Genomic DNA, 13,386 nt, shown 5'->3' with positions numbered 1-13,386 from the left:
TCTGTACATGACAGCACCAGCCTGGGTCTGCACGCAGACACTGGAGGAGGTCTGAGCACTGTGAGCAGTGGGGCTGTTCTGCTGCTGTAGCTGTGTGCAGCCAGGGCAACCCTTTCCCTGGGGAATTCCGGATGGAGTTGACTTACCAGGAAAGGGCAAGACATCAGGACAGACATTAACACCACATGTGTAAAGATGCATAAGTGAAAAAACACTGAAGAAACAAAACTAAATGAAGCTGATAGGCAGAGAGTTTGGTCAAATGGATATAAGAATCATAGAGTGATTTAGATTGCAACAGATCTAGTTCCAACAACTCTGTCATGGGCAGGGAACCTTCCACTACACCAGGTTGTTCAGAGCCTCATCCAACCTGGCCTTGAACAGTTCCAAGCATAGGTCACCCACAACTTCTCTGAAGCCTTCTCTTCTCCAGGCTGCAGTCCCAGCCCTCTGAGTCTGTCTCCACAGGAGAGGTTTTCCAGCCTTCTGATCAACTTAGTGGCCCTCCTTTGGACTCATTCCAATGCTACAGAAACCGAGACAAAAAGAGTAAGAAGAATGTACAGACTCTTGGCAACAGCACAGGAAGTATAAGAAAAAACTGTATTTGGAAAGGTTTTGAATTCATTAAAGTGTAGATTGCTGGAACTAGCACTGCTAGGGCAAGCACAGGACTTAGAAGCAATATCACTTCTACTAATGGGGGAGATAGTAACTTAGCTAGGGCAGAACATGATATGAATTATGGATATTGCTTCTTACTCTTGACGTGAAGTGGTTATTACTATTCCTGAGTATCACTACACAGAGAATGTGGTGCCCTATAGAGCCTCTCTTCATGTTTAAATGGGTAAGCAATTCTGGGTAAAAAAATGCAATTATGGAGGAGACTTTCAGTCAGGAGAAAGATATTAACTTGCTGATTTTAACAATGTCAACGATCCTCAGCCACACATGGCAGAAGAGGGATATTAGCTGTTTAACAATCAACACAGAAATGTAGATGCTACAGTAATCTGATCCCAGGTAGGTAATGAAACTAGCTGCAATTTGGTATCAGCAAATAGTTTTTCTAGGCTGGAAAAGTGAACAGCAGCTACTTGTAGCAAACATTGGAAACCACTTGGGTGCAGCAAGGGTGACTGAAAATCCCTTCAATGACACAGGATAAGTGCTAGAGTTAGAAATTGCAAACATGCAAATTGGTTTTCTAGTTGTCTTCTGAATTTTTACCTCAGTGTTTGTGTTTCTTCCTTCAAGTGTCACACAGTCTGCTGTGGCCACTGGCTTCTATTCACAATTGTTATGGTGGCGTTTTTCCCTCAAAATGTTGAAGAAGAATAGTGGTAGCAAACTGGACTATTGAGAAAGAAACAGAAAATGCCAGAGAAGAGCATGGAGCAGGGAGAATCACGCATGTGGCCAAATTTTTAACTGTGCTGGCAGCATCTGAAAAGGACTTTTCTTCTTGCAGATCCAGTTGTGTTATAAAACCCCACAGCCTTTTGATAGATCCAGCATTCCAGCCTCCAATTATGCTGGCAGGCATGTCAGAAATGCCTTGGTATTTTTCAGTTCTTGAGTCTCTCACTTTGCTTTAATATTTTTCTTTACAGGGCAACTGTCTGTACCCTGGACTGAGGTGATAGCACATCTGTGTTAACAACCTTAATTTCAAATGTACCTAATATGTAATATGGATTTCTGCAAAAAAGTCCCAGATGTTTGTGGTTTGGTTAATGATCAACTGTGACTGCAGTATGCTTATGGTGACCCGTTCTCAGCTTCTTGTAAATGTCTTTATTTCTGTATGTGGTATTCCATTCAAAACTGTTTGCAATGTATTCTGACAAGTAAGGCAAGCAAATGGCTCTTCTATGATGCCAGCTGCACTTTCAGACAGGACAGCTGAGTTCCTCCCTCCTTTCAGAGGAAAAGAACACAATTTTTTCTGAACCAGGAAATATCAGTGGGGAGTCTTAGAGCAATCTTGGATTAGGAAGAATTAACATCAGATTTTCAAGCACAGTGATGCTTTTTACATTGTATTAGCAGCTCTCAACATTGGGAAAAAGACAATGTGTTTTACATATTCCTTTAATAGTCTTCTGGCACAATGAATGAACTGACTGTGTAGTGGCTGAAAGCCTACATTGTTTAGTTCCACACAATAATGCAATTTAGGCCTTCTATTGTAGTCTGAAAGGAAATTTTACCAACTTTCCCAGGACATTTAAGAATATTAAAACTGTTGTAAATGGCCGTCTACATGCAGCAAAGAAGCTTAACCCCCAATCAATACTGACATATTTTGTGAAGGTCACTGCAGCAACATAGCTATTTTTTATTCTATTTCATGGAGCTGGTTCTGGGAGAGAGACTCAAGATGGAACAAATTGGCCTAAGTGAGGATACTTAAAATTTTCTCTTTAATTAAATAGTTCCCAGATGTGGAGTCAGTGCATTGTCTTAAAGGTGCAGAGTACAGAGCACTTGGCAGCAGCAGATCTTCATCCCAATAGAATTCTTCTCTTCACTCAGATTAACTGGGATTTGACAGAGACAAATCTTGAGCATCAGTCTGCAGGTGTTCTAGAATTGTTCCATAGGAAAGTACTGACTATTTGAAGGACTGATTTATAATGATTTCCGAATTACACTGTATTGGACAAATAGCAGTGCAGCTGATAAAAATAACTGTTAAAAATTATTTCATCAGATCTTGTGCTTCTGATCCCATCACATAATATGGCCCCTATCCAGAAAATGGAGTACCTTGATGCTCTAGTACCCTTTTATGATTTTACATTTCAACCTCTCTTCTATGTAAGCTTGACATCTCTTTGGGGAAGGTTTAGTCTTTTCTTCTTTAATGTGTATATGGTACCTCAAAAGTAATAATTTTTTACTGGACCTTCAAGGTGCTTTGCTGTATGATTAGAACTATAAATTATATTAATAATATGCATATATGCCTTTGAATATTCACTCTGGAGTAAATGTACTTGTTTTTTGCTTAAAGCAGAAATTAATTTCCAAGACCAGAACATAATAGATGTTATAATCTAATTAATAGTATTGTCACATAATTTTTTTTCCAAAAATAAATTACTATTATATTATTGAGTAAAGAACTTAGATGACATGCATACATTTTGTAAAGACTTTTAAAATCTGTATTTTTTTTATATAGGGTGAACACAGAGGTACAGAAAATACTTTTGCTAGAAGGGCAAGAGTTTCTCAGCAATCACATAAAAAGAACAACAAAAGTAAATGGCTTTGCGATAGGATTTCTGAATGGGTTAATTCTATACTGGGTTTCTATACTAGGTTGTTTCCACAAGTTCTCCAGAGTAGAATAAGGACTGATTTTCAGATAAAAAGGATTGTTTGTTAGAAACTGTAGTTCTCAACACTTTTAAAAATCTACTTTTAAGAAAATACCTAATCTTCAATGCAAAAATTATACCACATGCATGGTCTTTAAATGCTTACTACTGAGGTCAGTCTTAAAATATTATCAATAGATGCAAGACATCAATGAACAACTAATTGCATTTATCTAGAAATGCAAGAAGACTAAAATAATGACTGATGGATTGCCTGTTGTGCTGGCTAGCAGAAATAAGAATGTCATACTCTCTCAGTCAATAGTTGACTCTAATATTCAAGTCATTTATTGAAATGCCAATATTACAAAATAGAAAAAAATCAACCATATTTGATAAAATCAAGCATATTTCATAAAAAGTTGCCTTCTGGTATCTCCCTTGTTAGTGAGTTGTTAATGTATCATGTTCTAATTACCTGCACTTCTCTAAAATCCAGTATTATTGTGTGCATATATGTGAGTTAGCAGTTTGCTGAATACTGCTCTGAGTTGATTGTGTTTGCTTAATTGATACAATTCCTATGCAAGTGCTTGCCTAGTTCAGTAAATAATTGGGAGGGGATGTATTGCTTAATTTCTTAATTTTCTCTTCATCACCATTGTATTAACTAGCCATTCAAATTTTTATGAAGTACCTAGTCCACGAAATATGTAATCATTACTATTCTTGGTTGTATTTCTCTGCAAACTAAAATTAACCAAATATTCAATGATGATCCCAAAGCTGCAGAAAGAAATGGTGTCAAAATTAGAAATGGAATAAAACAGCAGAAAACTGGGACTTTGAGAGAACAAGATTACATCTCATGTTCTCTTGTCCCTGGATTTGAGTTGGATCAGTTTATTCCAGTCCTGAAACTCACTTAATGAATCCCTACAATTATATATATTCAGTATACTTCTTTGGATGCTAAGCCTCACATACTTTTTGCCTTAAAAGTATTAGTCTTCAAAAGATGACAGCAATTTATGGGTTATTTGCATGTTAAGTGGTTATTCGCCACAAGTCACTATCTGAAATGTCAGTGGCAGTTCTGATAACTAGTAATCATGCAGCTCATGATTTTATTAGCATATGCATTTGGCCAAGTGCACCCAAATTCATTGTGTTAGTTACTATATAACAAAATAAGGACATACAATTTGTCTATAGCAATGATGTTAGCAGGGTAGGCATTGTCACATTTGACAATGTAGTAAAGAAAGATGTAGTAGGCAAGAATTTTCTTTGGAATATTTGGGACCTTACAATGATGATTTTCAATATATTCACATTAGGAATTTATAGGGTAAGGTGTTAAGCACATGTTTCAGGTCCATACAAAATCTCTTCTGAAAGAACAGCCTTTTCAGTTGTAGAAAAGATACAAGCAAAGAAAAAAATTAAAGTCAAATAAAGCTGTTACTTCTTGATTTATGACTTAGAACAAGTTTCATTCCAGCAAGACTTGTATCTTATCACTCTCAGAGTACAAGAGTGACTCTGCAATATCTTTATATGACAACAGCTTGAAGTAGTCGGAAACAAATCATGATGTCCAGTGGGATTGGAGGTTGAATTTCATTTCCATCCAGACGAAGGTATCGGAGGCGAGGGATGTTGCCATAATGACCATAGTCTTCTTCTAAGGCAATGGAAACTGGGCATATTTGAGTCCCATTGACATCTGAAAATATAGATCAACATTGTTAGGTTATGGAAAAATTCATGAAGGTTAAATTCACTTAGGACACAAATAAAGTAAACTTCCACTGATGTTTGCATGTGAGACTGTTGCTTTTGTCAACATTTAACTACTTTGTTGATGGAGCAAAAAAGCATCATAATATAAGGTGATTTAGAACAGTGAATCACATGTTTACTGTGCTGCAATTATGAAAAAAGGCCACTAGATGCATAATTTAACCTTGGAAAAAGAGGATACTAATTTAGACAAAGACATGGTAAGCATTGAGAAATAGCTCTTTACACTCTGAGTGAGGAGGACAATATTACTGCTGAGGGATTTTGAACATCTTACTTCAATGACAGTGCATTAATTTTAGGTTGATAATATTCCCTAATGAAGATCTTGCATTCAAAACAATGACCGTATTGAATCAGAGGAACGTTTATTATAGTGTTTGTAACTTTTAACATCTGTACTTTTCTGTTCTCTCACACTATTCAGTAGAGCTGGTCTTAATTGCAGGAATATCACTTGTGCAATGGGATATTTTTCTTTCTAATCTGAAAGCCAACAAATTCTTAAAATTCTGTATACATCACACATAGTTCATTTCTGTACAGATAAAATTTGAAACTATGGTTTCAATCATTACCCATATTTGTAAGTGTTGAATAGCTTGGGTTCTTTACATTGTCTCCTCTAGGTTAACCCTGCATCATCACTTGGTTGAAATGCTTTTTATATTTTGTCTTCAGTTTTTAAATAGTCAGGCAGCTGCTGCCCTATTTCAGCCTCAGAAAGGTCTTGTGAAAACACTGAAGTGGTGTTTGTTTACCAAAGACGTCAAATTCCTTTGACCAAATTATATTTTTTGGTTGGTCTGACTGCTTGAGGACCTTGGTCCCAGACCAACTGAAGAAAAGTGAATGGAGAATGTGTATGTAACAGATTTTTTTCAACACAATTTTTATGAACAAAGAAATAGGAAAAAAAATTTTGTCCCTTTATATTTAGTAATGATACCATGCACAAGTCTTCTGACTACAACCCCCAATATCAGATAAATGTTATGATGTAAAAATAACAACATAACTTACTTTTTTTTCCCATAGCTTACTTTTATTTTTTTTTCCTCCATTCTATTTTGAAAAACTGCCCAGATGTTTGCAACATCTTGGGAGTGGACTTGATCTTTGTCATAGAAACTAGATAAATACATCCAGTTGGCCAAGGCCTGAAACTTTTGTTATATCTGTGATATCAAAATGTATTTGTCTATCTTGTGAAATTTGATTAATATTGGCAAAGTTTTTTATATTCTTGGAAGAAACAAGCCACAACTTATTTTTATGTGTGAATTTGCAACACAGAAAGCTTGAGAATTTTCATTATGAAAGCAGCTATTAAAAGTTTTAGGTGAATCAACACTATGTAGCAGAAAATATCTGCTTTGTTTGGTCAGCACTACTGTTCATAGAGACAAGATGGCTTCAAGTGCATCCTAAATCTCTGTCTTCTCTGACCTAGAAACTATCTCACTGCACTCCTTTTCACTGGGTTAATTACTCCAGCCTTGAAGTGAGGCAGCAGTTATCTAACCACAGGCCACCTAGGAAGAAGTTATTTCCTAATGATGTGTGGTATGAAGTGGTTTGGGTTTTATTGTTCTCTTCCCATAAACAGTAAATCCTACCCAAACTATCAGGGGAGTAAAAGCCTCTCTCTTTCTCTCTTTTAATCCTCTTCATGGATATATTACTGAATTTTGTTTAAGCAGGAGGAACAGGTCTTTCCTTCCACAGGTACAATTCACCCTGCCTAAACTGATCCATGTAGAGGTTAACTGTCAGTCTAAGTAAACAATTTGGACTCTGCTTATAAACTCTAGAGAGAGATGAATGCTTCCAAAAGGGGACTGACATCTCCTTAACATGGGATGAGTTTCCCTATGCAATAGTGTACCCTTTTCCATCAATTGAGTAGGAGGTCTGTTTGACTTTTTTGATTAAAAAATCTGGAATAGTTTATTCGAAAAAGATTAATTCAACTGCTTGTCAACAGAATTGTTACGTTATAAAATATTGAAAGATAAAAACCCTGAGCTGCTATAAGGGAAAACTGCAAAAGAGGTTCTCCTAAATGGCTAATACTGTATGTCTGCTGAAGAACTGCAGGAGATCCTGTTTTTTTTCCAGTGAAACTTATAATTTAGAAACAAAATGTAGGTAGTTGACCCAAGGATTTCTCCCTTTCTCTACATGTGGAATAATATTATCTCAGAGTATCTATCTCAATCTCCTGTTATTCTTCTAGGGGAACTTACTGTTTGCTCCCTTTCGTCTTTGATAGCACTCTAATACCACCTGCTTACCCTTGCTCACTTGCTACGTCATCATTTCATAGCTTGTCTTTGCTTACTTTAACATTCTCTTTTCCACTATTTAACAGCTCCCCAGAGCCTCATAAGGCTCCTAGGTAAATATGTTGGCATGTGTGTTTTAAAATGCCATGGAATAAATGTGGTGCAAATCTGTTGGAGCCATAATTAGTTTTGGTTTTAAGTTGGTTCTACTTCCCAAATTAGAATAGTAATTTTTCCTCTGTGTGTTGAGATCCTTAGGGAAGGGACTAGATCCTTAGGGAAGGAATGCAGGTGAAATTCTTGTTCCACTGAGACAAATGATGAGGCTATCACTGGCTGTCCTGGGCTTCAGAAGAAGGCCTTATATCTTCATAAATGGTCTCCAGAGAAATGAGGCTGTGCACTCATAGAGAGAATTAATCTTACAAAATAACATACAGCAAAACATAGACAAATGGTATTTTCATAAAAATGCTGATGTCTGAACTCTTGCAATAACAACTCACCAATAGGAAATAAAGCAGTGATTTGCAGTTGTGAGGGAATACCTGAAAACTAATATTATAAAAAGGGCTTGTACTGCACACATAAAAGTAAACCTTCAGAAGGACTCTTTTGTGGAGAAACCAGATCCCATCTTTTTTTTTTACAGCTATTTTTCTTTCAAATTTTTTTATTGATTATCTTAAAATAATGACTGATCTGGATTTAAGAAGACAAAATCAATCTGCAGAAATAATGTCATGTCTTATTACTCTGACCTGATGGGATTACATTCCTTGTTTGCAATCCCAAAGGCCCTTTGAGATATCATCTATTAGAGCAAAGTCTCATGAAGACTACACCATTACCCCTTACCTCTTGAACTATTATGCTATGTGGTAAAATGTGCCTTATATAATACCTGGTTTTTATTTAAGGTATCAGGTTGCAACTATTTTATATTCAGTTACTAAGAATTCTTTTTTCTTTTTTTTTTTTTGCTAAAGTCAGTTTTGTGCTTGAGTTGACAATGATTTTTGGAAAGTGGTAAAGGCATTAAGAAATACAAGGCTTGTGGAAAGCTATCATGATTTAGTTCCACAAGTACTCAGGTGTCATTGGAATGTGAGATTTGAGTTTACACACACAACGAAAGTTAATTTTCATGGTCTTAAGCTTTGTCAAATTTATTCAGGGAAGGAAGAGAACTGGACAGCTCTTTAAATACTACCTATGCACAAAACTGCTCTTAAACTGGACAGGCTACATTCCAGTGATTTCAATTTTGTGTCCACTCAAAGTGACAGAATAAAGTCTGCACCTGAGGCCTCGCAGTGAAGCAATTAAAATAAATCCCTTTGTAACCAGGGGGCAATTAAATATATTCAGAAAAAACATCTGTCATAAGCTTTAACACTGATTAACTGTTAGAATTCTTGCAGGCCACTTAAATATGTGCCAGTTACACAAAATTTATTTTTATTTGCATGATTTCATACATTTATTTTGCCAGATGCAGTGAACAAATGTAAATTATTAATAGGTATCTTCCTTTCATAGGTCCTTGTTTCATACAAAAGCCAAACCATTATTTTTAGTATATTTGTGAACTATAGTGGCCCAAAATACTGGTAAGGGACCATGTATTCAATTAAATCACCATGAAAGGAAGATAAATACAGAAACTTGGCTTCCTTCTGTGCAGAGGTAAATAAAAAGTTTTATTTTGGCTTTTGGTATGAAAAAAAGTATTTACTGAGCATATAATTTCATTATATAGAGTATTTGATGTTCCTAACCACATCCCCACTACAGCTGGATGAATTTGGAAACAGTCCTAGACGTGAAACTATGAAAACCAATAGGCTTCTGTTGCCTTAGGTACAAAACCTTATCTCACTTACACAAAATGGAAAACTTTTGAGGACATAAATCTTAGTAGGACAAATATGCTGTAAAATCAGTAAAACACTAAAACATTTTGCTCAGAGAGGTGGCAGTTGCCCATCCCTGGCAAATTTTAAGGTCAGGCTGGACAGGGCTCTGAAAAATCTCATCATGTTGAAGATGTCCCTGCTTATTGCAGGAAGGTTGGAAAAAATGACTTCTAGAGGTCCCTTCCTTCCCAAATTATTCAATGATTCTATAATTTTAATCACTTTACTTCAAAGAGTATTTTTATAGTTAAACAGACATTTTAAAATATCGTTTTGAAGGTTCCCACACTGGTAATACATACTTACTTTTGATTTTGTTGTGATCAAGATGAAGGTGCTCAAGGTGAGCATTGATTGGTGGAATTTTAGTGAGCTGATTGTGAGACAGCTGTAGGTCTAGAATAGATGAAACGTTAAACCCATTTGGAGGGATACCATCATCAGACAATTTATTGTAGTTCAGCCTAAGGAAAGTCACTTTGGGTATTGCACTGAAGTAGTTATCTGGTATAACTTCGATGGAGTTGTTGTCCAAAAACAGCTGCAGTGTATTAGCTGGAATGCTTAAAGGCATTTTCTTGAGTGAATTTTTTGCTATGTTGAGTTGCATAAGGTTGTTGAGTCCTTGGAAGGTGTCGCTTTGAAGAGCGCTGTCCAACAAACTGTTCTGGTGCAGGTCTAACATGGTAAGGTTTTCCAGGTGGCTGAAGACTCCGTCTGGGATTCTGGAGATTTTGTTTCTAGCTAGCCTTAGCTGTTCCAGACCCACTGGTAATGGGGCAGGCACCTCTTCCAATTCGTTATCTTCAAGGAATAAGTAAAGCAGTCTTTTCAGCTTGCTCAGCACACCACTCTCAATGCCACCATTTGTGATCTTATTCTTGTTCAGATTTATCCATCTCAGATGAGTGGCATTCATAAAAGGCTTCTCTGAAAGTGTTTCAATTTGATTGTTTTGAAGATAGAGGTACCAAATTCTTGCTGGAATTGGAGGTATTTCTTTTAGTCCTTTGTTATCACAGTATAGTGCATTGGGGAAACTAGGAGGACAAAAGCACTCCTGTGGACACTCAGAAGTATAGTGAGACCAATGGTCAAGACCCAGATCATCATAAACTTGTCTCACAGTTCGAGTCCACACAGAATTGACCAAGAATAAGAGCAAAAGGCTTGTATAGACTTTTAGAATCATTGTGTTTGCCTTGGAAGGGGAAAAAAACAATTAGCTGTTTCTCAACAAAACTCCATAGCAGAATACTAGATTAACAAAACAGTTTTGCATATAAAATAATATTTCCCTTATAAACAGCTAAATTCTGTCCTCTAGGGTATTATCCATGGCATGTTAAGGAAAAACTGAAAAGTAATGTAAGAGGTATAAATGATTCAGTGCTATCTGTTGATAAACATTTACCTGATTCAGCTTAGACTCCACATTGGCTACGAGCTTAACTGGTGTTCATACAAGTGTCATTTCAAAGACTATGAAAATATGGATCATTTTTAGACAATAAATCAGTGCTTCTTTTAAATTTGTGTAAGTTTTCCTGTAAAGACCTCTGATCTACATTATATAATGAATAATCTTCAGAAAAGATATCATTACCATATATACCAATGATATAAATACTATTGTAGTCAGTGTTCCTCCTTTTAAAATCAATCATAGCCCCTTTTCTGTTTTTGCTCTCTCTTAAATTATAATGGCATCTGGATCAGATTTTCTAGGGTCTTTTGTCTTCATTCAAAAGTCGGAGATCAAATACTGTTTTAACAGCTGTTTGTTGGGCATGTTCTTAAAACGCTTGGAGGGAATATGTTTGACTAATCCATTCCCCGCCTCACTCTCTCATATCCAAAGTTAGAAATTTCCTTCCCTAAAGCAAACAGACAAAACCAAATGCCTGATCTAAACGACACAAAAAATAAGTCTTAACAAATGTCCACAAAAAGTAAATCCTAACCAAATTATTCATATACACTAGTGCACCTTCAAACTATTTTTCCTACTTAATTATTGGCTTTTTTTTAGCCTCTTTCACCACTGAATGATGAAAAAAATCATCACAGATAATTTACTCCAAAAGGAAATATTTGTGTAGCACAAAAACAGTGCTTTACAAACTCTCTTATCTTGATTGCTGCCTCAAGAAGATTAACAAGCATTTTGCAATGTAGAGGCAAACAACTGAAAGCTGAAATTTCTGGTCAAAATTAGGAGGTTGGTTTTGGCAAAAAATAGTATTTAAATAAAAAGTATATTCTCTCATAGGATTAATGCATCAGTAAAGTTAAGAGCTCAGTTAAGTTGCTGCATATGATACTTAGTAATTTAATAGTTTTCAACATTGTTATTAGCAGCAACAAGTGCAGTATCCTATAGCTTTTCCAGCCCAAGAAACTGCTATCTGGAAGCATTCCAAAAAAAGGGACAAATAAAGTATTTCTAAAGAATAGCATTTATATTTTACACAGTGAATTTGCAGCCTTCTTACTCTGTAAATATTCATAACCTTAATAGCATTTAAAAATTAAATATAAAGCAATTTACCTTGTTAGTCAGGATCCTGGAGCTATCTGAAGCCAGTTAGAAATCACTGTAAATTCACCGCTTTTGGCTGCTAACCACTGTGTTTGTTTCCTGTCCTCCTAAGAATTAGCAGCATATAAAACTGGAAGTACATACTAGTATTCCCAGATGTATTTCCATGCACACCTTATTAGCTATTGCTTCTAGTTTGACATTGCTTCAGAGTTTGGGCTTACCTCAGCCTTCTTGGATCTTCTTCTCTTTCTATTGGTCCCTGTTGTTAGACTGTAATAGCTTGAGTCAGGCTACAAGCCGTGTTCTAGGAATACGGCCTCATATATACGCATCAGTGGTTACAGCTTTTAACCCCTGAAATAGCCAAGGCACCTCAGCACCTAGGCAGGAAAAAAAGGAAATCCTGGCCTCAATATCAAGCAGCCACAGAGCTGAAGACATTTGATTTTTTATGTTCTATCAGATGATAAGAGCTGGTCTAGATGAAACAGGTAACCCAAAATGTACATTTATTCAAAATTTTTGTTCGAAGACACTTTACATGCAAAGCTCACTTACATCATAATTCATTCTCATAATACCTGAATTGGCCACAAAGAATTAAAACCAGTGCCATCTGTTTCTACGGAAATATTTTATTTGATTTTTATTAAATGCAGATGCTGTCATGCTATTTAAAGACAAAATTCTTGATTAGGAGAAGAAGAGAGCAAAAGCATTTGCTAAGAATTTTTTAATAACATCTTTTCAGTTCTTTAAAGATTAAACCTTACCTTTTCCTTTTTGTTCAGAGGGTTGTTTACATATATTTCTACAAAGTTATAATACTCTCCAGTGCCTCCTGCAATTTTCTTTTATCATTGATCTAAAGCAAACTCTTTCCAGCCAACTTGCTCTCCAAAGACAGACACATATTTCTCACATTAAGTATTTTGGAAGATTTTTGTTTTCCTTTTTAGTCCAAACTTAAAGTAACAACTTCATATCAGAAAAACTATCCATGTTCAAAGCCAGAACAATGACATACATATTTTAAGGGAAAAGCTAATGAAAAATATTGAAAATATAAAATATATCCTGATACTTTTAATGAGTTATATTAGTTTTAAAACTTAGTTATGTAATTACTTTAATTCAATTTTATCTGATTGATTTTAACCATAAAGCCTGTAACAACCTCTTTCATAATTTTTAAAACCTTGCTTCTTAAATTCAGAATATCTCAAAAGAAGCTTTGAAGTAGAAAAGACAAAAAGTAGACAAAAAAGAAAAGCAAACCTTAAATTCATGGGCAGCTTTCACTGACTTCAGTAAGACTAATGTTAAATATGTCATCAATTTTTTTCATGAGTATATGTTTGTACTGCCGTGTTTCTTGTTTAGGAAAAAATGCATCCTTTCCATCAGTATTTTTTGCATTATTTATGTGCTTGAAAATAAAATAAGTGCTTAAGTGTTTCACTCTGCTAGAACTCCAGGCCCTTCAACACCTT

General features: G+C 35.6%; 1 protein-coding gene across 2 annotated transcripts; it reads right to left on the bottom strand.

The window, feature by feature from the left end:
• Positions 1 to 2,077: 2,077 nt before the first annotated feature.
• KERA (keratocan) lies at positions 2,078 to 12,756 on the bottom strand. 2 transcript variants are annotated; one of them, XM_017726672.1, is made up of 4 exons: positions 12,667 to 12,756; positions 12,115 to 12,273; positions 9,655 to 10,549; positions 2,078 to 5,064 (listed from the first exon to the last, which is right to left on the bottom strand). In XM_017726672.1, exons 3-4 carry the CDS (start codon positions 10,538 to 10,540, stop codon positions 4,892 to 4,894), a joined length of 1,059 nt encoding a protein of 352 aa, XP_017582161.1. In that variant the 5' UTR covers positions 10,541 to 10,549; positions 12,115 to 12,273; positions 12,667 to 12,756; the 3' UTR covers positions 2,078 to 4,891. The 2 variants fall into 2 exon arrangements, with proteins under 2 accessions (XP_017582161.1, XP_017582162.1); XM_017726673.1 differs by lacking the exons at positions 12,115 to 12,273; positions 12,667 to 12,756 and adding an exon at positions 11,900 to 12,108.
• Positions 12,757 to 13,386: the final 630 nt, after the last annotated feature.

Source organism: Corvus brachyrhynchos, unplaced genomic scaffold (assembly GCF_000691975.1).
Source record: "Corvus brachyrhynchos isolate BGI_N302 unplaced genomic scaffold, ASM69197v1 scaffold242, whole genome shotgun sequence".
NCBI classification, from domain to species: domain Eukaryota; kingdom Metazoa; phylum Chordata; class Aves; order Passeriformes; family Corvidae; genus Corvus; species Corvus brachyrhynchos.
The sequence above is the reverse complement of the archived record's forward strand: the minus strand, read 5'-3'. Positions and strand labels throughout refer to the sequence as shown.

Excerpts from the sequence above, each read along its gene's own strand:
- KERA (XM_017726672.1), bottom strand. The coding sequence starts at position 10,540 with ATGATTCTAAAAGTCTATACAAGCCTTTTGCTCTTATTCTTGGTCAAT. Across the intron at positions 5,065-9,654 it reads TGATCACAACAAAATCAAAA|ATGTCAATGGGACTCAAATA; the intron begins GTAAGTATGTAT and ends CTATATTTTCAG.